At 36.2% G+C, this 27,761-nt stretch overlaps 1 protein-coding gene across 1 annotated transcript in view; it reads left to right on the top strand.

The window, feature by feature from the left end:
• CDC40 (cell division cycle 40) overlaps nucleotides 1-27,761 on the top strand; it is a 49,805-nt gene that overhangs the window by 3,997 nt on the left and 18,047 nt on the right. Inside the window, exons 2-8 of the mRNA XM_040238508.1 lie at nucleotides 8,174-8,260; nucleotides 15,666-15,795; nucleotides 18,907-18,990; nucleotides 20,413-20,552; nucleotides 22,118-22,214; nucleotides 23,516-23,655; nucleotides 24,469-24,543. Coding sequence (XP_040094442.1) covers nucleotides 8,174-8,260; nucleotides 15,666-15,795; nucleotides 18,907-18,990; nucleotides 20,413-20,552; nucleotides 22,118-22,214; nucleotides 23,516-23,655; nucleotides 24,469-24,543 — 753 coding nt within the window. The remainder of the gene's footprint in view (nucleotides 1-8,173; nucleotides 8,261-15,665; nucleotides 15,796-18,906; nucleotides 18,991-20,412; nucleotides 20,553-22,117; nucleotides 22,215-23,515; nucleotides 23,656-24,468; nucleotides 24,544-27,761) is intronic.

The following is a 27,761-nucleotide window of genomic DNA, read 5'->3' as shown; positions in this document are numbered from 1 at the left end:
GTTCAATCACTTCAAGTTACAAGTAAGATAATCCAGGAGAAGAGACTGAATAAAGTATCAGAGGTCCATTAGAAATAGGGCTGGGGCTAAACCCCTCAGGGCTCTGGTGTCTATGACGCGAGAGTAAGGGATATTGATCATCACTTGTTTGTTAATAAGCTTTATTTAAAAAAAGCTTATACCTAGTAAATTTAATGATGGAAAAATATCCAGAGGAAAAGATGTAAAGCATACAAATACATTGATTTGTAATTGTCAAGTTGTGACTAATAGTAAACATTTTGGCAAAGTATGAACTTATGCAATGTTTTTTAATCCATATCACTAAACACTAATGAGAGTTCATATATCTTATTAGTGTTTTTATTTTTGAAGTTACTATTGGGTTGTCTTTTCCTTCTGATGTGTAGGAGATCTTTATATATTCTGGATATTATCTTGTGTCAATTATGTATGTTGCAAATTTGTGTCTTGTTATGGAGAAATAACAAGCCACAGATTTTCCTTGTTGGAGAAATTCTTTTACCAAAGCCATAAAAATATGCTCCTATTTTGTCTTTCGAAAGCACTATATTTTTGCTTGTACATTTAAGCCATAAATCCATGGAATTAAGTTTTGTGTATGGTGTGAATATTTTTAATAATATGGCTTTGATCTTTGTAGGTTATTCTACCCCCTCACCTCAATCCATTTTTTGTTATTCATGAATGTCAAATTATACATATGGTTTATAATTAACTTGTAAGTTCTTACAAGTTCTATAATTAACTTGTAAGTTCTGCTAACATCCAAGTGGGATATTGTTTGGGATTGGATTGAAGGATACATCAGTTTGAAGACAGTGTTCTATCTACTCATTCATTTAGGTCTTCTTTAGATTTTTAATTTCTTTGAAAGTTTATAATTTCCTGCATCAACATCTTGAACAGTTTTGTTGCAGAGATTTCTGTGTGTGTGCTCAGTCACTCAGTGGTGTCCAACTCTTGGTGACCCCGTGGACTGTAGCCCACCAGGCTCCTCTGTGGAATAGTGGGCTGCTGTTTCCTACTCCAGGGGATCTTCCTGACCCAGGGATTGAACCTGCGTCACATGCATCTCCTGCATTGGCAGGCGGATTCTTTACCAGTGCACCACCTAGGAATCCCCACAGAGATTTCTAGGTGCATCTTATTTTTATGCTAGTATAATAATAAATTGTGTTTTTTTTCCATTACTTAATTTTTTGACTGATCTTACTATTTTCATAATGGTATATCAGGCAAATTCCAAGCAAAAGAAAATGGCATTGGTTGTATTAGGCTCAATAAGGTAGACTTAAAATGGAAAAAGGATCACTTCATAATGATTCAAGGTTCAATTCACAAAGGGTATATAACAATTTTAAATTTATGTGCATATAATGGTAGTGCTAGTAAAGAACCCGCCTGCCAATGCAGGAGACATAAGAGACGTGTGTTTGATTACTGGGTTGGGAAGATCCCCTGGGGGAAGGCATGGCAACCCACTCCAGTATTTTTCCCTGGAGAATCCCATGGACAGAAGGGCCTGGTGGTCTACAGTCCATAGGGTCTCAAAGAGTCAAACATGACTGAAGCAATTTAGCACACAATAATGTAGAAAGCTCAAAATATTTAAGCAAAAATTTTTATAACTATGAGAGAAATTGACAAGTTTACAATTATAGCAGAAGATTTTAATATACCTCTTTTCAATAATTGATAGGATAAGCAAAACAATATCAGTAATGATATAGAAAATTCAAACAACAAAATTAGGAAACTGTATCTAAAGGGTATAAAGGACATAGCACTCAATGTAGAAAATTGTTTTAAGCACTAATAAAACATTTTTTAAAAACTGACCATATACTAGGCCAAGGACTGGTTAAGGGCCAGATAGTAAATATTTTGGGCTGTGCTGGCCACTGAGCTTCCCTGTTGGTTCAGATGTTAAAGAACTCGCCTGTGATTCAGGAGACCTAGGTTCAATCCTTGGGTTGGGAAGATCCCCTGGAGAAGGGAATGGCTACCCACTCCAGTATTCTTGCCTGGAGAATTTCAGGTGGGCTTGGAGAATTCCAGCCTGGTGGGCTATAGTCCATGGGGTGGCAAAGAGTCGGACATAACTGAGTGACTCGCATATAACATACTAGCCACATACAGTCTTTGTCATGTCTTACTATCTCTCTTTCCATCTTTCTTTTTTAAAACAACCCTTTAAAATGTAAGTATCTTACGTTTACTTAGCTTGTTGATACGGAAACAGACTGTGGGCTAGACTTGGCCCAATGATTGTAGTTTGCTACCCCATGTACTAGGCCATAAAATAAATCTCAGTACATTTTAAATCATAATCACATTCTCTGACCACAATGCATCTGAGCTAATCAGACACAAAAAGATAACTATAAAACTCCCAGATTTGAAAATTATGAAATTGTACTCATAACCCTGGGCCAAATTTTTTAGAAATAGAAACATTTTATCTTTTATTATAGTCTTTTTCCTCTGTATTTTTTTAAGGGCAAAACTCAAAAGGTATCTTCATATGAATTTCTATTATTTTATCTCAGCCACTTAAGCTCCCATTTTAGAAGTCTATTCATTTTCACTTTCTGGGGACAAAAACCTATAACATAAATTGATAGTCTGTAACAATGGTTAATATTTATGTCCTACTTTTTAGTTTACAAAGTGCTTTTGCATCCATTTTCTTATTTGTATAACAGCTAAGAAACGTGAAAAACACTAAAATGTAGATAATATTTAATTTTATTCTCAAATTACTTTGAATCAACAAAAGATAACTTGTTTAAACTTATTTGACCCATAGGGTGCCCTTCACTTACTGCACTTTAATTTTCATGGATAATTGAAGCTGAATAGAAATCCTTTGTAATTCTCTGCTAATTTCAATTGCATGCCTAATTGTTACTGAACTCCTCATGGGTATTAAAACAAGGTTGTGATGTTGTCCAAGTTTTTCTAATTAAATGTAAAATTAATAACTCTTCAGTTTCTGAAGAGTTGTTCAGTTTGTTCTGTAATTTTATTAGCAGGAACCAGAGACTGAGACCTGTTTATATTTTTTATTAGTTGCCACTGTTGCTTCTTAAAAGTAGTTCTTTTTAAATTGTATTTTGTGTTTAAAACTTGATGTCTCATGGTACTCTGTTTAAAGTAATTCAAATTTAGAATATTTAAAGTACCCTTAATCAGAAAGATCTGGTAAATCATATTATAAACTGGTTCTAGCAACTGTTTTCTAAAAAAAACCACAGGGGAGGTATGAGTGTGGCTAAGCCTCTTGGTCTTTGAAGCAGTTTATCATTATAAGTTGAATATTAAGAGAGAAAAGAATTTAATTTCATTTTTATGCAGCTTAACTTTATGGTATTGTGTTTTGATGCTAAGCCCTATGTACTCTCTATAGTCAATGAAGATTTGGGTATGCTTTCTGGGGTAATGTGTATATATCACGTAAGTAGGTGGCCCAGCTTCAGAGCTCCCTTCCTTTGTAGTCTTAACACCCTTCCCTGCCTCAGAAGCTGAAAACCCAGATTCTCATTCTCCCCGCTCCCTGTTGGCTAAGGCGTAGGGCTGAGACAGACAGATGCACCCACCTAAATTCTATTCTAAAGCTAATCCACGAGGAAGCAAAGAAAGAACATTTTACGTGGCGACCAGTGGTGACCAGCATAATCTAGTTCCTTCTACCAGAAGTCTCGATCGCAGCATCCAGTGTCTAGTGATCATGTGCGGTAACAGTGATCTTTTGTCCTCACTGGACTGGTTTTGAGATATGATTGATTTTGAATTATGATTCCATCTATATACTTAACCCTGTTTTGGCACCTGTTCCCCCAAGCTAATTCTCCACCCTTGAGAATTCCAAGAGAAACTCAAAAGGATTCAATATAGTTTAATCAGCCTGTGAGCGTTTCACTTGCTTGTAGCTAAAACCCCTGACCCATACCATGCCAGTGATTTTTGTTTGTTTGCTGCTAATTAGGTATCTTTAACATTGTTCATTGTGGCTACTTTAACTTTTTCCTTTTCTTACTTACTCTGTTGGTACCTTGGGGTCGGTGACTTAAGCTTGCTGCTGCTGCTAAGTCGCTTCAGTCGTGTCCAACTCTGTGCGACCCCATAGACGGCAGCCCACCAGGCTCCGCCGTCCCTGGGATTCTCCAGGCAAGAACACTGGAGTGGATTGCCATTTCCTTCTCCAATGCATGAAAGTAAAAAGTGAAAGTGAAGTCGCTCAGTCCTGTCCGACTCTTAGCGACCTCATGGATTTCAGCCTACCAGGCTCCTCTGTCCATGGGATTTTCCAGGCAAGAGTACTGGAGTGGGGTGCCATTGGCTTCTCCCCTTAAGCTTGCTACTACTTCACAAGTGTTGTAAGGATTATGTGACATACTGTGTCTACCCTGGTCTTGGCACTGATGTTGTTAAGTGCTCCTTTTTATAGCACTTACTCTCTTCTAGCAAAGTCACTTCTTTACTATATCAGTTATTGTCTGTCTTCCCCATTAGAATATAAGCTGTATAAGGACAGGGAGCTTTGTCTGTTTCTACAGGGCCTAGAACAGTGTCTGACACGTAGTAGGCACTCAGGCAGTATTTACTGAATGAATAAGTGAATCCAGATACTGCCCTTGTTTTTTGAAGATGTCTATGTTTCTGACTACATAAAGAAAATTAAAAGATCATCTGTGACTCCCAAAATCTCCCACGAACTCCAAACATCTATCACCCATCATTCATTCTTGTTACTGTAGTCTCTATTTCATCTCCTCCTCCTTTCAGAGGCTAATTGGCTCTTTCCCAGATTCACTCCTTTCCCACCCCTCTTCCAGAATGACCACAGCTTTTTGATTATTCCCTCAATCTTATCATATGTTTCTCCTTACTTGAGCCTTTCCTGTAGCTAATGATTGACTGAATCTTTGGCTTAGCCCTTTCTTTAAAAAGGAAAGAAACAGAATTTTACCATCAAAATCCTTCAGTCTGGCTCCTCATCTCTTATTTACTGCCAGATGTCTTGAAAGAGCAAAAATTTTACTCTTTTTTTTTTTTTTCCTAAATCTTCAGTTATACCTCTTCCCCTTGCAACAGGCTCTCCATACTTCACCCCATTACCAAAATTGCTCTGGCCAAGGTTTTTTGTGACATAAATGCAGAACTCAGTGATCTTTGGTCTGCCTTCATCTTCTAATTGTCTATGGATTTGTTTCCATTTAACTAATATTTATTGAACATGGACTTAAATGCCCTGCATTCTACTAGGCAGTAAGGATATAAAATATAAGTAAAAGTCATGTGCAACAAATAATATATTACAAGGTCTATTAGGAGTTACGAACAACATCTCTTGGAACTGTGGATGAAAAACATTTTTCCTGGGCCAAGAGGAGAGAAAGTATCAGGGAAAAGAAGATGACATATTATCAGATAATGAAGGGAAATGCACAAGGACCAAAGTAACATTGCCAACAGCACAGAAAACATGAAAGTGCTTGGTATTTTAAAAAATCAGCAGTTAGTCTAATAAGCCAAAAATGGGGCACATTAAAGCAGATAAGGATGTATTAGACCAGGCAAGATATGATGAAGTGTGCATTAGGAGGTAGAGAATGAGATTGGGAATAGGGTTGCTGGAGAAATGTTTCAGGGGTAGAATCAGTAAGACTCAGTGCCTGCTTTGTTACTGTGTGACAGCAGAGTTGAGGGAAGAGTATCTTCTGTTTTGGATACAGCAAAGTGTTTGATGCTGTGAAATATCCATATAATGAATTTCAACAGGCTGTTAAGTATGTGGATACAGAGGCCAGGTGTGGTCAAGACTGCAGATAAAAATTGGGGGTAAAGATTGAAGTCAAGAGAAAGGATAAGATAAAGATGTAGGCGATTTTGAAACAGAGAGGAAGGATGTTTAAGGGAGTCCGAACGGACTGTGTCTTTGTGAAGTCGAGTAACTAAGTTGCCTGCTTTGGTGAAGGGTGTTTTAATAGTGACAAAATCCTGGAACCATAACTGCCTATAGTATTATTTTTCCCATCCGGTTTCTGCCTTTGGTCATTAACTGGTCTGGCCCTACCAGATCTTCATTTGTCTGTGACACTGCTTCTCCAGCATCACTGTCAACTTCATGATATCCTACCTGTCCTGCAAAATTTGCCATACTGCTTTGTATTATCTTTGCATTATGTTGACAGATGTATCCTACATCAGCAAGAGGCCAGCAGAATAAAGATGGTGGTACGTTAGGGATAGTTCTAGGGGCTAAGGACACATTTGTGTATACAAAGTCCAACTTCTGTAGGTTATACTTTAATAGACGGAAGAAGACAGTAAATATATCAGGTGGTGATAAATATAATGGAGAAAAATAAAGCAGGGTAAAGGGAAAATAGAAAAACCGTACGGAGACCTGAAAGGAGAGAGCACAGTCATGTGGCTATCCAGAAAAAGAACATTCCAAGAAGAGGGAAGAGTTAGGTGCTGAGACCCTGAAATAGGATTGCCTTTTGGTGAATTCCAGGAATAACAAATGAGCCAGCGAGTCTGGAGTAAAGTGAGCACACGCACAGAGCTAGGTGAAGACAGAGTTGGTAAGGATAAAGGACAGATTATGGAGGGTAAATTCTCAACCAGTTAGATTCAAACTTTTTCATTTTATGATGGCAATTTTGTAATTTCAGCTTTACTGAAATGTAAATCATATATGATATATAACGTCCTTAAAAATTTCAAAATATAACTTGAATACCCTAATAAAAGGAAATTTGTTTATAACATGTTTGATATATAAATAAAACATGTGGCGATAGCAGGTTTTTAATAGTAAATGCTTGAGACAGGACAATCCAGGAAGACAGCAATGCCCTATAAAAACTCCCCTTGGGAGCCATACTTTCTGAGAACAACTTGGTAACGAGCCCTGCAGGCCTTCATTCAGCACTTACCCTAAGCGGAGAAGCTACCAGAGGGTTTAAGAGTGAAAGGGTAACATAACCTGACTAATACTTTAAAAGACTCACACTGGCCTCTTTATGGAGTGAGGTATGGGTGGACAAGGGCAGAAGCAGGGACTAGTTCAGAGGGTATTACAATAATCCAGGTGCAAGAAGATAAGCTGGACTGAGGTGACAGTGAAAGAGGACTTTGAAAAGTGGGTGAACTCTAGGTGTCCTGAGAAGATAGAGGGTTTGCTGATGGGTTGGATGTACAATGTGAAAGAAGGGAGTCGAGGATAACTTAGAGAAGGCTAGAAGGAGTCACTGGAGAAGGAAATGGCAACCCACTCCAGTGTTCTTGCCTAGAGAATCCCATGGACAGAGGAGCCTGGTGGGCTACAGTCCATGGGGTCACAAAGAGTCGGACACAACTGAAGTGACTTAGCAGCAGCAGCAGCAGCAGGAGTCGCTAAGGAAGGAGAACCCAGAGATTCCCTTTTTGAATATATTAAGTTTAAAATATCTATTAGACATCCTGGGAGAAAAGATGTTGAGTTGAAGCTCATATATATAAATCCCTGGAGTTCAGGGAAGAGATCCAGGTTAGAAAATTGTAATTTATAATTGTTCATGTGGTGGGGTTACATAAGATAAACTACCAGTGATTCTCTGGTGGAGATGAGATTTTTATGTTCATTAAGTTGGAGGATGAATATAAGAGTTGACATAGATAATAACACATAGATTATTAGATTTAGAAGTTTTGGGCCCTGACACCCCCTTCTCTTTCCTCTGCAGTCCCTAACCAAGTCCATCTAGGTACATATCTAATAAGGTGTGCTGAATAAAGAAGGTATGCTTCTCTTGAATTTAGAACCAGAAGATCAGACGTTTTGAATTAATAAAAAAGGACTCTCTTTTGGACTCTTACTTTAAGGCTTTGAGTGGTATTGACTTATTTAGAAATTTTAATTTGTTCAGATGAGATAGTCAGTGCTTTGGAAGGAAAAATGTTTTGTTATGCATTCTAACCCCTATAACTGTTTACATTATATACTTTTATTAGCCCTTGATTATTAGAATGGTTAATCATAAAGTACAAGTGTAATCTTCATAAAATTGGTGTTAAGATGGCTAGTGTGACCTTAATGTAATTTCTAAAAATAGTAATTACTTGTCATATCTTTAATGTTCATTTGGTTTTCTTATAGGAAGATTTGGAGACTGGAGTTCACCTTGACCCTGCTGTCAAAGAGGTTCAGTATAATCCCACCTATGAGACCATGTTTGCTCCTGAGGTAAGAAAATGTCCTAAGAGTGTATTTTGCTGAAGTATTTAAATTGTTGTTGTTTTAGTTGCTAAGCCAACTCTTGTGACCCCATGGACTGTAGCCCACTAGGCTCCTCTGTCCATTGGATTTCCCAGGCAATAATACTAGAGTGGGTTGCCGTTTCTTTATCTAGGGGATCCCTGACCTAGGGAATGAACCCACATCTGCTTAGCAGGTGGATTCTTTACCACTGAGCCACCTGGGAAGCCCATACTTAGGTACATAAACAGCTGGTGAATTCTTCAGAGTTTTCTCATGAAAGTACACTGTTTAAACTGTCAGAAAATATCTCCTGTTATATGTTACTTATATCTCAATTTTAAAAAGAAGGGAAAATACATCCTTCTATTCTCCAAAAGTTAAATAGTACACTTTTGTAAGGATATATCTAATTCTTACTTGCAGACTTAGTTAACATCTTCCTCTCTGTGTTGATAAGGGAGTGTTACAAGTTAACCATGAGGGAAAAAATTTTGGTTGATTAGCATCATTAATGCATAGTATATTATGAAACATCTAGTGACAAATGCTGCTGTGTTAAACAATAACAAGAGATGCCATGCTGACGTGGTCATGGCTCAAAAATAGTCACACTGTTTATTGCTTGCTCTGAGTCAGACATCTTATGAATTCTTTTTCTTGATGATAAATGGTGATGGAAGCACTAGAAAAGCTGAAAAAAAAAAAAAAACAGTAATAGTGAAAATTGTCAGAAAGCCTTTGTAGAAAAGATTAGATTTCTAGATATTTAGCCTTTAAAAAGGAGAAAAGAGTGCTTAATTGATAAAATACAAATGTCAGAAAAAGATCATTATAAAAAGTAATAATAATACCAGTTCAGTAGCAGGATCTTTCAGAGCACTTTAAAGATAGAGATGAGGAGCTGTATCTTATTGATCCTGGTGGAGAAAAAAGCACTTTTTAATGTTTATTCATTTTTTGGCATATAGTCATTGCCCTTTTTTTTTTTTTTTTGATAAGCTATTTCGTTAATTTTTGCCTGCTTAGGTTTCCATAGTCACTTAAAATTTGGCAGAGGCATTGTATAGTGCTAGTGCTAGTATAGTGTATAGTGTCAGTGCTAGTCTCTAGCTATTCTCTTAAGTGTGCAATAAGCAAAAACCTCATTCTCATGCTCTTGAGAGTGGTACAATTTTATTTTATTCCATTATTTCTTAAATCCTTATCCCTGTTAAATGACAGGCTGTTTCCTAGCTCTTGGCACCATTTTAGCTGGTGCTTTAAAGAAAGGTAATCTATATATGTTTTTATTATATATATGTGGGTTTTTTTTAATGTAAAGTACTTCAGTTTAAGCCACTGAATTCAGAAAATGAGAAAAATTGAAAGTGACATGATGTGTGATATTCTTATGTTAGTGTATTTTCTATAAAGCCTGTTTTTCTTAAATTTTTAGATCCTGTGCATAACTAACATATTGCTGTGTGATTATTTTTCAAAACTTTCAAGAAAAATCCAAAAGGTCAAAAAATTTAGGATGCTATTAACAAGACAGTAGGTTTATCATTCTTGTTTTGGGGTTATCAGTCCTTATATCTTTTGTTCTCCCCCCACCCTACGTTAGGGAACCTCACATTAGATGTATCAACTGGTTTATGTTAGGAACATTTCAGTGCTTATTGTCAATAATTTAAGAAAAGAATGATGAGACTGAAAAGTGAAGAAAAATTACAGTTTTACAAAGAAATTGTCTGTGACATAAATTACCGACTTTGAACTTTTTGACTAGAATCTGAATAACTTGCCAAAGTCTGGAAAGTGTTACCAGAGCTTTCCTAGATGAAATTCAGGTTCTCATGATTTGAAAATCCATCATTAGAAACAAGATTTAATCCCTTTCCTCATGCTAGTGTTTACCAGAGAGGATATGCCACATGTTTTTTTGTTTTGTTTTGTCTTTAAGAAAAAAAAGAGAGAGAGAGAGAGAAACCAGACTATTTTCTATAGTGTGTGTAACTAGCAATTTTTTTTTTTAATGACCACTCCAGGTTAGCAACATGAGATGTGGGGCTACACAGGCCATTTATTGGCTCTTTTGTGATCTTAAATTATCTTATTTGTTTCCATAGGTAAAATGAAGATTATTTCTGTTTACTAAATTATAAAGATAAATGAGATAATATATGTTGTGCTTAGGAGACTCTCTGGCACAGAATAATAAGCATTTAATAAATTATAGCCTTTATTATTGTTTATGTTAATATTATTGACATTTGGCTAGGTAGCCCTGTAGAGGTAAGGTTCTAGGCAGAAGGGAACAGCATGAGACAATCACAAAATACAAAGAACAGTAGTGTTTTAGTCATTATTAGCAGGGGAGAACAGACTAAGACTAGAACAGCAGTTTGTACAGAAGGTATTGCACAGGCTCTGGGGGCCAAGGTAGCGAGTTTGGTCTTGATTTAATAGATGAATTTTTAGGAAGATTTATTTTAAAGATTTGCATGATGGAAAAGAACAGGGATCTAGACTAATGAAATAAAACAACCACTTACTACTCTACGGCAGGTACCGCCCTGAAGGATTTGTATGCCTTTTCTCCTTTAGCCCTCTCTACAACCCTATGAAGTACTTGTATCCCTGTTTTAGAGTGAGGAATTTAACTGTGAGATTATACTGCCTGCAGGTGCCATATTTGGGGATTTGATCATTCTTAGCAATCACTCCATAACTATGAGACCATTTAGAAGGCCACAATGTAGTTTGCAGTTTTGACTATTATAAATCATTGCTATTTTATTTTGGATCCACATAGGGAAAAGTATATTTGTTAACTTCTCTAGACTTATATAAAGCCCATAAACCTCAGAGAGAATTTCAGACTCCTTAAAATAATACTACTATTAAGAATAGAAGAAATATAAAAGTTTAGAGGGGGGAAATGCCAGTTACTGTTTAAGATCTGACGAGAAGGGCTGCTGTAAATACTAATGTTAGAATGGACTTCAGAAGTCAGATAGATGAGAACTTTTATTTTACAGATGAGGAAACTGAGGTTCAAGGTCATAGAACCACTAATAAAATATGCTATTGTAATATTTAAACTGTGCTTATGTCTTACAAGATTGAGGTATTTTGCCAATAAAATTGAATTGTGGTGATCTTTTCCAAAATTGTAGAAAATAATAATATACTCTTCTCACCTTAAAATTGTTTATAAATGTTTTATACATTGATTAGTGCAATAAATATTCATGAAAATCTTAGCAACAATCTAAGAATAATTACTTGTTCAGTAATTTAGGGTTTTTTCCCCTATATGTGAACTTACGGTTTTATTTCATATAGTTAATTTTTACTTAATGAAATTTCTTAATTCCTATGATGTTATGATATACTACTAAGGCATGCGTGCTAAGTCACTTTAGTCATGTCCAACTCTTTGTGACCCTGTGAGCCATAACCCTCCAGGCTCCTCTGTCCATGAGATTCTCCAGGCAAGAATACTGGAGTGGGTTGCCATGCCCTCCCCCAGGGCATCTTCCCGACCCAGGGATCAAATCCATGTCTCTTAATCTCCTGCATTGGCACATTGGTTCTTCACCTCTAGCACCACCTGGGAAGCCCCATACTACTCAGGCATCAACCCTCAAGTACTCTGCCTGCTAAAAACCTGAGAACCACTGCCTTATAATACATGGTCTCTTAGACTTATCAACTAATGCCTTAAATTAAAAATGCTTTTCTCACAAGTTTATAAATAAAGCACTGCTTCACTCAAATGAAAGCTTGCTTACCTCAGAAACATTTTCTTTTTTGGTACAATGGCTGAATTAATATTTAAATATGTATATTTTATATGGGAGATTTACAATTGCAGTTGACTATAGTGTACTTCTGTACTGATGGTGGGAAAGATTGAGGCCAGAAGGAGAAGGGAGCAACAGAGGATGAGATGGTTGGATGGCATCACTGATTCAATGGACATGAGTTTGAGCAAACTCTGGGAGATAATGAAGGACCGGGAAGCCTGGTGTGCTATATAGTCCATGGGGTAGCAAAGAGTCGGACACAACTGAGCAACTCAACAGTGTACTCCAGTATTATCTGAGCTGAAAACTATTGAATACTCATACCTAATTAACTTGACTATTTTTAAAAATCATTTGAATGTATATTTATACTTAAACTTGGTTAACTACCAAAAATTGAAGCATTTAGAAATCAATTTTGTATATTTTTAAATAGGCATTGCTTTATGTTTTAATGGCTAACCCAGAATTAAGAGTTGCATATTCACACAGAACAGGAACATCTGGGAGAATAATTGGCAAGAGCTGAGCCCTGCTGAATAACATTCTCTGCCGCCTTCTGTTGACTTTCACTATCTTTGAGATCAGCTCTGATGGCTGCCAGTAACCAGAAAGTTAAGGAGAGCTAGAAGTTGATGAATCTTACCCTAAGCAGCTGCCTATATCAGTGGACGATTTTGTCATTGTTGTTGTCACAGCTTCACTGCAGTTCAGTTCAGTCGCTCGGTCATGTCTGACTCTTTGCGACCCCATGAATCGCAGCACACCAGGCCTCCCTGTCCATCACCAACTCCCGGAGTTTACCCAGACTCATGTCCATCGAGTCCGTGATGCCATCCAACCATCTCATCCTCTGTTGTCTCCGTCTCTTCCTGCCCCCAATCCCTCCCAGCATCAGGGTCTTTTCCAATGAGTCAACTCTTCGCATGAGGTGGCCAAAGTACTGGAGTTTCAGCTTCAGCATCAGTCCTTCCAAAGCAATCCCAGGGCTGATCTCCTTCAGAATGGACTGGTTGGATCTCCTTGCAGTCCAAGGGACTCTCAAGAGTCTTCTCCAACACCAGTTCAAGAGCATCAATTCTTTGGTGCTCAGCCTTCTTCACAGTCCAAATCTCACATCCATACATGACCACAGGAAAAACCATAGCCTTGACTAGATGGACCTTAGTCAGCAAAGTAATGTCTCTGCTTTTCAATGTGCTATCTAGGTTGGTTATAACTTTCCTTCCAAGGAGTAAGTGTCTTTTAATTTCATGGCTGCAGTCACCATCTCCAGTGATTTTGGAGCCCAAAAAAATAAAGTCTGACACTGTTTCCACTGTCCCCATCTATTTCCCATGAAGTGATGGGACCAGATGCCGTGATCTTCGTTTTCTGAATGTTGAGCTTTAAGCCAACTTTTTGACTCTCCTCTTTCACTTTCATCAAGAGGCTTTTTAGTTCCTCTTCACTTTCTGCCATAAGGGTGGTGTCATCTGCATATCTGAGGTGATTGATATTTCTCCCAGCAATCTTGATTCCAGCTTGTGCTTCTTCCAGCCCAGCGTTTCTCATGATGTACTCTGCATATAAGTTTAAGTCCAAGCATATTTAAATTTTCAGAGTGTTTTAAGAACAGCACCACAGCTTTCAGTGGCTATGTAGCTGGGCATATCCCAGCCAGGAGTAGGACATCAGATCTAATTGTCCTTTCAGCCTTTCAACCCTCCCTTGAAGCCCCTCAATAAGATGGTTTGATTAAAAAAAAAAAAAGAATAGTAGCACAAGATATACTTTACTGGAATATATGGATCTATATTCTTATGGAAATCATAGTTCTTAACACTGAGAATTTTTTTGTAAAAGGTGGACAGTTTGACATGTATGACCTGTAGAAGAATTATTCTCTTTTTGTAAAATCTTAATAAAATTAGACTATGGAAATGTACTTTCCTTTTTCAAATCAGAAGTTACAAGCATAATGATTGGTAATTAATTATATGTGATAGGAGTAATGATATGGGCAATGGAGATTTTTTTGTTTTAGAATTTTTTTTATCTCCAGAAATATCACATGCTGCTTTGCAGATGTTAACTGGCTATAGCAATTAGATCATCTGGAAAACTTAAGTTGTTTTATTATCTTTAATATTGTGAATGTTCTTATTTTTATAATAAATTTAATAACTGAATGAAGTAAACTGCAACTTCCAGCATTCCGCAATCTTGATTTTTTTTTTCCCCCTGCATTTCCACCTATCAGCACAGGAAGAAGTAATATGGGCTGTGAAGTCTTGCCCTGTCCTACATTTTAATTTAGAATAAATAGTAATAAAATCTTTATAAATTAAATATCTTAAGATTGAATCATTTTAAACCTAGAAATGGAAGCTGTCAATAGAAAGGAATATTATAGTAATTTATTTTCTTCTAAAGCAGATAAAATTATAAGGCAAATCTAACTTTTAAATTCAGACTTCTGTGCATAGTATAATGTTGATATATAGAGAACACTGCATTCTGGTTAAGAAAAGGTCAGTAGTTTATATTTATGGCTCTGGAAGTATATAATGGAAAAGGCGGTTTCTCATGGTAGTGACCTAAGATGTTCTAACATCAGAATCTTTCTAACATCATGACAGTTCTAACATAACAGTTGACCTGTATAGTTCTATGGTTTCCAAAGTGGGAAGTTCATTTTATTCTTTATTTTAAAACTGAAAAGAACTGAATTTTCCTAATACCTTTTTTAATAGCATTAAGCAAATTATTGACTCTGGGCAGGTAAGATATGTCATCTTGATTTTTTTTTCATTTCTAACATGAGAAAGAGAATACCTCTCTAACTTTCCAGAATTTGTGTATACAACAAATTAAATAACATTTGGGAAGCCATTCTGGAACTCAAAACATTGTAAACAAATAGGTAATAATGGCACTATTTTGTGTAACTTTCATAGTGTGACTTTTCAGAGTGGAGAAGTTGTGTTTACATTTGTAATGTCTTTTCCTAGGGACTTTTGCAAGCAGTTTACTTTTATTGTCTATTTCCTGTCTTCTTCCCCTCGTCAGGCTCTGATTAATCTTTCCTTCATTTTCATTAGTGCTTTCTATATGCCAGACAGTATGGAAAGTATGAGGGTTCTAAGTCTGCACCTTTGAGAAACTCATAATCAAGTAGCAGAGAAATGTGTGTTTTTTTAATTATATCACCACTCCAAAAATCCCCAAATCATGGTTTAGACAAAACTATAGTGAGTTTCAATTATCTGGAGCCACACTGTCAAATAGAACTTCCTGCAATGGTGAAAATGTAGTAATCAATAATTATATGTGGCAGTTGGGCTCTTGAATATGGCTAGAATGACTGTAGAACTGAATAGTTTCATTAATTTAAACTTAAATAGCTGCATATAGAGTGAGCTGATTGCTCTCCTGGGCTAGTGGCTGACAAACAGTGCTAACAAGCCCCTGACTGGTTGTCCTGAATCATGTGAGGGGAGCAAGTCTGCAAATAGGTTAATTGGCCCCTGATAATTTAGAGTTGAAAACACATTGTGCAATAATTCTACTCATTCTGTTGAGAATTTTTTCATTGTTTTTTCCTCATAACATTGCAGTTTGGACCAGAAAATCCCTTCAGAACCCAGCAAATGGCTGCCCCTAGAAATATGCTTTCTGGATATGCTGAACCAGCCCATATCAATGATTTTATGTTTGAACAGCAAAGAAGAACTTTTGCCACTTATGGTAAGGTGATAAGAGAGTTCAAGTTAAACCTTATTAGAAATGATGTGTATGTGTGTGTGTGTGATAATCAATTTTATCTTCTGGCTTTTTAAATTTATTAATCTGGATGCCTTGAAAGGGTAATGTGTTTTCTTATACATATCTGTAAATATACAGATGGGAAGGTGCACTAGTATTTTTAGCTGTCATTCTAAATCTGCTCTGATTTCTGAATACTAGAAATATTCTGCAGTCTTAAAAACAGAATGTTTTCTGTTCTACTTTTTGATAGCACTTCTTACTGAATGACTGTTATATGCAGATTGCTATTGAAATTGGTTAATAACAGGATAGACTGAAGAGTATTCTTGCCTGGAGAATCCCATGGACAGAGGAGCCTGCAGGCTGCAGTCCATGGGGTCGCAAGAGTTGGACATGACTTAGTGACTAGAGGAAGAGAGTCTTAAGAGTTATATTTTTATTTTCTTATGTACTGGTTGACTTCACTCTCTTTCTCAAATCTTCTCTCTGAAAAGTTTTCTATTGATTAGAGGGATATCAAGAAATGGAATGGCTACAAGTTAATGCGTATACAAAGCTGGGAATCCCCTCTGAAAGAAGATATAATAATGTCTTTGTTGTTGGTTCCACAGAACAGAAGTCTGGTCACTTATATCAGATTTGTTCATATTTGGTGATGCGTTTTCTTTCTCTTCCTATAATCTACATCTGTAGGTTGAGAGATACATTGATCACCTTCTGCTTTGAAGAACTTTTTGGAAGAGTGGTTAAGCAAAGTAACTAAGAATGTTTTTATGCCTGTTGTAGTTGTAATCTTTTTCTGTCCTATCTGCCATTGACTTCCATTATTTTAAGGGAGGGCCCTGCAAAAGTTAAGAAAGCAGTATCATGTGAAATATTATGTATGTAGTGATGCTTTTTAATAATAGTTGTTTTTGCTAAAAACTGATACAAGTTTTATTAAACATTTAGGAAAGAGGGAAAAAAGGTTACCTATAACCCTATTATACTAATATGCCTGCTTTTAGTGAAATTTATTCCTCCAAGTCTTTTTCATTATACTTATTTGTATTATAGAGCTATAATCCTTCTAAACTGAAAGTTTTGCAGCTTGCTTTTTTAAAATCAATATTCTGTCATAAGCATTTTTCAGTGTTACTTTATAACATCAAAGCTATTATTTTTAAGAGCTATGTAATACCCACTGATTGGTTTTATCTCAATTTATGTAATTATTCTAATGTTGGAAAGGGTTTGTTTTTTTTTCCCTAGTTTTTAAAGAGTGATGTAAACTGATTCACTGAATTAGTTTAGAGGTTTAGTACAAATAGTCTTAGTTGTTTATCCACAATATATTGGAAACTGGTTGTAAAAAAGATTGTCATATATTACATTATATTTCACCATGCCAGGGTTATAATGGACTTAACAGGTGACAAAATTCATAGCAAAAGACTCTATACCTCTAAAATCTCCAAAAAGAGTTCAATGACACTTCCAGTCCAACAAAATAAATGCATTGTACCCGTTGCTTATATATAAGAGATTCCATGTAAACCTAAAATATATGTGCAGTACATAAAGATCAACCCTATTGCATCATGAATTTATTATATCCTAGCCTACAATAAAACAAACATAAAGATTTTGCATATTTTTTTAGACTTTAGAAAGAAGGGCCTTAAGCAATAGCTTAGATAGTTTAAATCTTCAAACAAGTAAAAAGTCAGTACAGAGACCTACAAAGTTCATACAGATACCTACTTTTCTTAAGCTATCCTATAGCAAGAGTAAGCATTTAGAGCTATTCAGTTTGCTTTAGACCTAGATTCAGAAATAGCTTATTTGGCGGGGGGCGGCGGGGGGGGGTCGGGAAATAGCTGTTATTTTTTTTTGCCTCTTCCATCAAGAGAGAGTGGGCTAGGACACAGAATGAACTATTTTGTGAGTTAAAGACATAAAAAGTGAATGTGGGATATACTGTTAGGCAGCCTGGAATAAAAGGAGTAGCCCCTTGCAAACTAAGAAATGTATGGTCTTATGAAAATCTTAGAACTGAGAACCATTTATTTGAACTGAAATTAGTAAGCAAGTTAACCAACCTCAGGTTTAGCAGTCTTTTTTTCCCCTCCAGGTAATAAGCAAGTATAACTTTGTGTTAATTTAAAAGTTCTATCATTTTTTCATGAAAAATTCTTGTCTAGCTCCAGATAGTCATTCCTATCTACTTGTTTCCTCTCACTCTTATATATGGAATGTAAAGCTACAGACGGTTCTGTTACCTCCTCCGATTTGCTTAGTACCAGGGAGCAAACCTTCCTGATACCTTGTACTAGTGTTACCTATGAGACATGAAGGAGGTGGCACAGGAATTCAGCATTACCTAAGTCTCATACTTATCACTCTGTAACTCTGCTGTGAGAGAGAACAAACATTAATCCTACTTTTCTTCCCATTTTTAAATGGTTGTAGCCGTGTTATAATCTAAGTGTATTATTTTATCTAGGTTATCACAGCCGCCTTTATTCCTTATCTGGGAAGGTAGTCTCATTTATTGTATCATCCCACTGACTTATGCTACTGTTTTGTTTTTAGCTCCCGTTTTTGGTGTACTCTGAGTTCTTAGTCTCTCAGTGGTCTGTGTGAATTCTTTTGTCCTACTCTTCCTTTTCCTCTTGGCTTCCTAGCCTGTTCCTTTGGGTTAATGATTCTGAATAGAAACATGCCCCACGAAGAAGAATTGGTCCTCAGAGTATGAGTGGACAGTTGAATGTGATAAAGTGATAACTCTTTTGGAGATAAGCTCAGAGAGATCCAACACAATGAAGGCCTTTAAAATTATCTTGAGCAGCTTTGCCTCTCATAGGCAACTTTACAATTGAAAATTTGGTTTGCTTTTGATAGAATTATTGTTATGTACATCTTGATGATAAAAGAAGCTGTGACACTTTCAGAAAATAAGGAAGAAATAAAGTCACAAGAAGACAAACAAAAGAAGCTGTTTTCAACATCTTGGGAAGGAAAATGTAAAATGAGTAAATGTGCACAGAATTAAAATGAATTGTAAACGGAAAAAAATGGAATCAGTAATTTGTACTTTTTTCCTTTCAGGTTATGCATTGGACCCTTCATTAGATAATCATCAAGTGTCTACTAAGTATATTGGTTCTGTAGAAGAAGCTGAAAAAAATCAAGGTAACTTATTTGAAATATTTAATATCAAATATATATAACTATACTTATTGTTTGTAAGTTGACTTTGGAAAGTAGGGGAAAAAGTAATATTTAACTTAACTCCTGATTTTTTTAAACTTGAGACAGTAGAGTGAAATAGTTTAGAGCAATGTATTTATATAGTTAGTTTAGAGCTTGCTTTTGCTCCTTACTAGGTGTGTGGTCTTGCAGGGAAGATAGTCATACCTATGGCAGGGAGGGTGAGTTCTTGGCACAGTGCCAACATTGTAGAAATCATTTAAGAAATGAAAATGAATGTATAACTAATTTTAGCAATTTATTTCTCAACACAAATGTAAAGCTCCATTTTAACAGAGCAGAAAAAATATCATTGTGCATATCTGGAAATTGCCTTTAAGGGTTGCTTTGAAGCTGAGTTTGAATATGTGTTTTAAAACATATGTTTGTGCCTGTGTTCATTTTGTACTTACTGTAAGACAAAGCATCATACTCTAAATGTTAACTTGCCACAAAGCTCATCAGCCCCTTGGAATCTTATACATAAAATGTTGGATAGAAAAAGAATATGCTATTTGTATGAGGACACTTAGTGACTATAGCCTATATGATCAAGCTGCCTTTGGTTTATGAGCTACATTGTTGTAAAAATAGGATTTTAACAACCTTTTGTTATAATACAGCCTAAAGGAAACTGATTTGAATTAACATAGGTAAGTTTTTCTCTTTGTTAGACCTCTACAAGTTACACCTTTATGTTGCTAAGTTCTCAGTTAGCAGTGAAATTTTGACTATGGCTCTAGTAAACCTTTCTTTTTCCAATTTAATGACTACACACAGCATGCCACTTTCTACTGATCAAATGAGAATCTCACCTAGAAACATCCTCTTTTCTTCCTGTTAAGAGTTACGATATTAGAGATCCAGTTTAGATTGAGTTCACTTAGAAGAAATACAGATTCTTGTGAAACCTTCTTTATATTGTTGCATTATAATATAGCGAAGCAAGTGAAGCAAGGAACAGTTATTAATGAAATTTTATCTAATTTGGCTTTAAATGAGAAATTTGTTTATTCTTGCTTTCAGAGGTAAATTTTTCATTAGTTAACATTATTAAATTGCTGTTTCTTTCAGAAAGTGGTAAAATCTACTGATAAAGGTCTGTGATTAATTAAAAAGATTGTGTACCATGGCATGATTACATAGCTGAGTCTTTTTTTCATGTATATTAGAATTTGTAAAATACTGCAGTTGCAGTAGTAGAAAGCTGCTTTGCCCAGAAGATTGAGTCTCTCTATGTATAGCATGAGTCCATATGTCTGGATTCACATAGGTTTTATTTTGTGTCTTAAATAAATCTATGAAAGTGTGTGTGTGTGTGTGTATATCTACCCATATTTGTGATTTTTTTTTTTTTTAATGTAGGTTTAACTGTGTTTGAAACTGGTCAGAAGAAAATAGAAAAGAGGAAAAAATTTAAAGAAAATGATGCATCTAATATTGATGGTTTCTTGGGACCGTGGGCAAAATATGTGGACGAAAAAGACGTAGCCAAACCTTCAGAAGTAAGCTTTGACGTTTTTCACTGCTGGTTCAACTGTATGCTATGTCTCAATGAAGGATATCTGTGTTAATAAATGAGGTTTCCTTAGAGAACTAAATGACTCATCAGAATTTCTCTGCCTTAGTTAACTAAGAAAATACTTATAAGATTTTAAAAACAAGATTCCTTTGTTTTTCTTTGGAATAATTTTTGTTTATATTTTTCTGATTTATTTTCTTCCATAATTTTTAGCTAAAATACAGTATTGAACAATTGGTAATAAAAATCACCTTGATAATACTATTAAGATGCCATGGAGGTTGCTTTTCTGATACCAATGTTCAGCTAGTAATTACAAAATGAGCCTTTCTATGATTTTAGAATTGATGATGGGTTTATTTAATTTTTTTTAAATTTTAACAAAGTAGTATATCTATATCTATGTTTTTCATAATATTATGAAATTTATAAAGTAAAACTATAAAACCCTACCTTGCCCTCTCCACCTCCTAATCCTACTGTCTCTATGAGCCAGTCCCTATTCTAGGTCTTAGGGGTACAGCAATGAACAAAATTAAGAGAAAATCCTGTCCTCAGGATGCTTACTTTCTAGCTCTATCTCATATCCAATTATCTCAGTAATACACATATGCTGCTCTTTATTTATTTGACTTCTTAGTTACTATAAGGATTTATTACTACCCTGTCTTCCTTTTGGATCTTCCCTGGTGGCTCAGACAGTAAAGCATCTGCCTACAATGCAGGAGACCTGGGTTCAATCCCTGGGTTGTGAAGATCTCCTGGAGAAGGAAATCGCAACTCACTCCAGTATTCTTACCTGGAAAATCCCATGGGTGGAGGAACTTGGTTAGGCTACAGTCTATGAGGTCGTAAAGAGTCGGACATGACTGCGCGACTTAACTCACTTTATCTTCCTTTTGGGTTTCCCTCATGGCAGAGTCTGGTAAAAAAAAAATATCTGCCTGCAATGCAAGAGACCCAGGTTTGATCCCTGGGTCGGAGAGATGCCCTAGAGAAGGAAATAGCAACCCACTCCAGTATTCTTGCCTGGGAAACCCCATGGACAGAGGAGCCTGGTGGGCTACAGTTCATGGGATCACAAGAGTTGGACACGACTTAGTGACTATCCACCGCCACCCACTTCCTTTTACTGCTCTTCCCATAAAAGTTGTGTCACAAATCTATAGTCATTATATCCTTATGACTATTAAAAGCTGTTTATGAAGAACATTGTTTACTCAAATTCACTGTATTTCTGGTATGTACTAGATTTTCTAATTATCTCATTTTTCTCACTTACATAATTACCATAATACATTAAATTACTCCTAGCTGTTCCAGAAGGAGAGGTTTTATATTAAATGAGTTTAAAAGTTCAAAAACACTGTGTGTTTAATGCCATTTTGTAATCTGCCAAAAAGTTGAGATTGTTATCCTGGGAGACATACTTGTAGCTATGGCTTCACCAAAATAGTGCACCTCCTTGTAAAGAATTTATGATCAGCAGTGGCCAGGATGGGGTTCTGGAACAGCCATTTTTAAAAATTCACTCCTTAATTTCCTTAGGAAGAACAAAAAGAATTGGATGAAATTACAGCAAAGAGGCAGAAGAAAGGCAAACAGGAAGAAGAGAAACCTGGAGAGGAAAAGACAATCTTACATGGTAATATTTTTTTTATGCCTCTTCTTTTTTATGATAAACTTTCAGATATTTACTCTGTTCTCTGTTCATATATTAATTGCCTTTACTAACCAGCTGCTGGGAATCATTATATTAAGAATTATATTGGACAATTTGCATCCCAAAGAAATTATAGCAAACTCTTCTGTGTTATAATTAGAGATAGCCACAGATTATTTTTTTGAAGTACTAATGAATTTTTTAAAAAGATAGATAAAGGAGATTATGGTTCACAATCTGTTCTTCCCTAAGATAAAGTTGACTCTTTTTGGCATATAATTAGTACCCCAATCATTTTAACCTTTTCTTTTTAACCCAAGCCAAATTTTCTCCAGGTATGATCACAGTTCATAACTGTTACTAAATTACACTTTTAAAGAATAAACTTTGTTTTTCAGGTAAGTAGCTTAGAGATTTACATGCTCATACTTACTTTAATTTGCAGAAGGAAATGCATATTTACCAAAATAAATTATAAATATTCTAGACTACCTGGTTATATTGGGGAAATTATGTAGTGGTTAACAGTCTATAAAGAATAATCCATTTCAGATAGTATTGATTACTCTAATGTTATACCACTTATCAAATATATATTTCATGAGGTCACATTTAGTTTTAGTTTCTCAAGCTGTCGTTTTATCTCTAAGGAGTCTGTTTAGTACTGTGTGCTTACAGCCATAATAACAATAATAGCCAACATTTATTGAGTACTTCCTCTGTGCAGCATGCTACTAAAATGCTTTGATACATATTATACTGTGTCATTTAATTCTCAGATGTGACTTCATTGTAAATCTAGTTGAAAGTAGAAAAGAGATTGGAAAAGGAACCTGGAAGGGCATAAAGGAGGAAAACAGGGAAAAGGATAGTTGATATACTTTTGTTTTGTTTTAACGTCCTTTTAATCCTGTTTTGCTTCTGATTCTTTGCCAGTGACTCATAAGGCCCAAGTGTTATCTTTTCTTCTCTCAATAATTATACTGCAGTGGAGTCTTTTGTACACGCTACTAAAATTGGATAAAGGAAGTAAGAGCTTATTTAAAGGTCTGATATTCTCTGGAAATTTAGGGATTCCAAAATACTACCTCTGATTAAAATAATAGCAGTGACTTCAGGCAGTTAAATTTTAGTTGTCTCTTGGTCTTAATATCATCAAAATAGTATTACCTAAATTTTAATATGCAATGATATCCTTGTTAATAAAATGTTATTTTAAGAATATAGATTTCCTAACTACAGCTTTTATTTGTTCACTGCTTTCTTTTGCCTTCTTGTTTCAGTTAAAGAAATGTATGACTATCAAGGCAGGTCCTATCTTCACATACCTCAGGATGTTGGTGTTAATCTTCGGTCAACTGTGCCACCTGAGAAATGTTATCTTCCCAAAAAACAAATTCATGTGTGGTCTGGACACACAAAGGTAAACAAATTGGTTGTTTCTATTTGTTGTAATGAATTAATATAACAGTGAAGCCAACATAAATTTTCAGCTGTTAATGTGGGACATTCAGTATTTCTAGTGAAGATGTAGAGAAGGGAGATAGAGCAGGGAAGTCATTAAAGATAAACTGGAGTCACTTTGGAGGTTCCAACACATGTGAGTCACAAGTGAGTACTCAGTCTTCAGGGTCATCAGATTGGGTCATGACATAAGCATTCATGATTTGGTGTGTTACCCCCTTATGGTAGCCCAGGCCTTCGCTTCCAAGTTCCTGCCATTATCTGCTTCCTCTTGGGCACCAGCTCAGTAAGGCCAAAGTCTCAGTAATTTTGCCTTAGCTTTTGGGGTTATCACACTTCAAAGATTAGCTGCTCCCTGGTTTATACACTATGACAATAAAAACTAATGCAGAGACAAGGCACTTGAAAACTTTGATGTTACTATTCTTTGTCATATTCACTATTCCAACTGATAATTTCCAGCTCTTAGCAAAGAAGAAAGGAACTAAGTAAAAGAAGGAAGAGGAGCAAGGGCATGAGCAACATGATTGACTAAGAATTCCCCTGGGTTGAGGAAGCCACTGATGAAGGTTCAAAAAGGCTTGAAAAGCTTTGTGTCAATAAGGGTTGCTCTTAGAATATTTCTGAAGGTTATTCTAGGGTATGAAGTTTAAAATGAAAAAAAAAAAAAAGTAAATTACGTGGCTTACAAATACACTGTCTTTCCCTTTTGTTTGATTTTAGCTGAGCTTTTGAGTGCTTCTGATTGATAATCATAATACCTTTTATACAGGGCGTCAGTGCGGTCAGATTGTTTCCTCTCTCTGGCCATTTGTTGCTGTCTTGTTCCATGGACTGTAAAATTAAGGTGAGTTTTCAGTAATAGAGTAGAAGTGCTACAAGCTAGTGCTTTGGTTAAATCTATTTGGTTAATTATAAATAGATCTGAGTTTGTTAGGCAATTAGAGGCTAATTATTTTCTCTTAAGCCCTGTGAATGCAGCAGTTTATGCAGCATGTTTATGAACCATGTTGATTCAGATATGGCTTTGTAGTCCAATTGGCTAGGCTCTTTGTAAGCTTAGATAGCTGATTAGAACATAATCATTCACTTTAGCTCTACACACATGAATATTTAATCACCAATAATGCATTTTTATAGAGGTGTTGGATATGTAACGGAGTTCATTTATTCCTCAGTACCTTAGAGGTAGAGAGGATATGTGATAGAAATCCCATTTTTAGAGAGGAAATAATATGATTCACTCTTTTTTTCTTCCAAATGCTAGTAGCAAAATTGCTCTCAGCCTCTTCTCCCCCTTTATATAGTCTTGGGAAGGTATACCTTAGTTGATGTTCAGCAATAGTGTGAGGTAGAAAAAAAACTCAGTTGCCAATACATGTCAACTTGATATGGGAAAAGCCTTTTAAAAACTTTGTCGAATGGTTTTTATCTTTTGTATGTCTTCTGTGTCCAGATCATTATCAGTTCAGTTCAGTCACCCAGTCATGTCCGACTCTTTGCGACCCCATGAATTGCAGCATGCCAAGCCTCCCTGTCCATCACGAACTCCTGGAATTCACTCAGACTCACATCCATCGAGTAGTAATGCCATCCAGCCATCTCATCCTCTGTCGTCCCCTTCTCCTCCTGCCCCCATCCCTCCCAGCATCAGAGTCTTTTCCAGTGAGTCAGCTCTTCACATGAGGTGGCCAAAGTACTGGAGTTTCAGCTTTAGCATCATTCCTTCCAAAGAAATCCCAGGGCTGATCTCCTTTAGAATGGACAGGTTGGATCTCCTTGCAATCCAAGGGACTCTCAAGGGTCTTCTCCAACACCACAGTTCAAAAGCATCAGTTCTTCGGCACTTAGCCTTCTTCACAGTCCAACTCTCACATCCATACATGACCACAGGAAAAACCATAGCCTTGACTAAACGGACCTTTGTTGGCAAAGTAATGTCTCTGCTTTTCAATATGCTATCTAGGTTGGTCATAACTTTCCTTCCAAGGAGTAAGCATTTTTTAATTTCATGCCTGCAATCACCATCTGCAGTGATTTTGGAGCCCCCGAAAATAAAGTCTGACGCTGTTTCCACTGTTTCCCCACCTATTTCCCATGAAGTGATGGGACCAGATGCCATGATCTTTGTTTTCTGAATGTTGAGCTTCAAGCCAACCTTTTCACTCTCCTCTTTCACTTTCATCAAGAGGCTTTTGAGTTCCTCTTCACTTTCTGCCATAAGGGTGGTGTCATCTGCATATCTGAGGTGATTGATATTTCTCCCAGCAATCTTGATTCCAGCTTGTGCTTCTTCCAGCCCAGCGTTTTTCATGATGTACTCTGCATATAAGTTAAATAAGCTGGGTGATAATATACAGCCTTGACATACTCCTTTTCCTGTTTGGAACCAGTCTGTTGTTCCATGTCCAGTTCTAACTGTTGCTTCCTGACCTGCATACAGATTTCTCAAGAGGCAGGTCAGGTGGTCTGGTATTCCCAACTCTTTCAGAATTTTCCACAGTTTCTTGGGATCCACACAGTCAAAGGCTTTGGCATAGTCAATAAAGCAGAAATAGATGTTTTTCTGGAACTCTCTTGCTTTTTCCATGATCCAGTGGATGTTGGCAATTTGATCTCTGGTTCCTCTGCCTTTTCTAAAACCAGCTTGAACATCTGGAAATTCACGGTTCACGTATTGCTGAAGCCTGGCTTGGAGCATTTTGAGCATTGCTTTACTAGCAAGTGAGATGAGTGCAATTGTGTGGTAGTTCGAACATTGTTTAGCATTACCTTTCTTTGGGATTGGAATGAAAACTGACCTTTTCCAGTCCTGTGGCCACTGCTGAGTTTTCCAAATTTGCTGACATATTGAGTGCAGCACTTTCACAGCATCATCTTTCAAGATTTGAAATAGCTCAACTGGAATTTAATCACCTCCACTAGCTTTGTTCATTATTTCAGATCATTATACTGGTCAATAAATATCAACCCTGTAGTGGTCTTGGAAAGTTGATTCATGAAAATTTTATACTTTGTAAATAATTCATGAGTAGTAACAATATATTAATATAAAGGTAGCATTTTTTGATGAGAGCAACAATTTAGGCATTTGTCTTGACTTAGTGGTTTAAAATGACAGGCCAGCAGCTTGGAGTAGCAAGACTCATTTCCTTTAACTTTCAATTTATACAGACTATGTTAATTGAGATTAAAGCCTTCTATTTGCCTAGTTAGACCAGCGTAGAATTCAGTTGAGTTCATGTCTGGGTACACTTTATATATACATTTATAGGTACCTATTATTTACAAGGGACTGAGGATAAAAAATTACTTTGGCACTGTCCCTGAAATGGTGATCATTTCATTATGTTGTAAATGATCCTTGTAGAGGAGGTGTTCTGATTTCAGAGAGGAAGCATACTCCAATAGGAAGTGTAAGGGGTGGGGTCGGGGGGTGGACACAGGGAGTAGAGTATGTCTGAGAGGAGTAAATAGAATGCATTGGCATTGTGTGTGCTGAAAACTGCAGGTTCTGTGACTACTAGAGTTTAAATCTGAGAGGCATAGAGTGACTACTGTCATAACAGGCGAATAGGTCCAGGCGTGTTTTCCTGGTGTGCTGCGGGAACTGAGGCTTTACCCTGCAGGCACTGGGTGGCCAGGAAGTGCTTTCTGTTTCAGATCACTAGCAACACTGTCCAGGACTGGATTTGAGGCAGGCAAGAATAAAGGTAGTTTCAAAACTGTTGTATTAATTCACTGTAGATGCAATGAGATCTATGAGCTTGTTACATTTTAGTCTAGATCTTCATTTTCATAACAGCTTTTAGTATATGTGCTGCCAAAGCAAGCACTCATAACAGCTTTTATAATAGTTAATACTTCAGAATGATAAAAAAATATTTTTTAGTACCAAAATGTTATAACATGGCAGTTTTAATAACATTTAATTCTTTCAAAGCTAGTTTATAATATTACATAAGTAGAAACTTCATCACAGAAAATGTCAAATACAGAAAAGAAAATGAAAAGCACCTGTGTAAGTTCCATCTAAGTTAAGTTGTCTTAATTTCAGAGTTTAAA

This window comes from Oryx dammah, unplaced genomic scaffold (genome assembly GCF_014754425.2).
Source record: "Oryx dammah isolate SB20612 unplaced genomic scaffold, SCBI_Odam_1.1 HiC_scaffold_4, whole genome shotgun sequence".
Lineage (NCBI taxonomy): Eukaryota > Metazoa > Chordata > Mammalia > Artiodactyla > Bovidae > Oryx > Oryx dammah.
The sequence above is the reverse complement of the archived record's forward strand: the minus strand, read 5'-3'. Positions and strand labels throughout refer to the sequence as shown.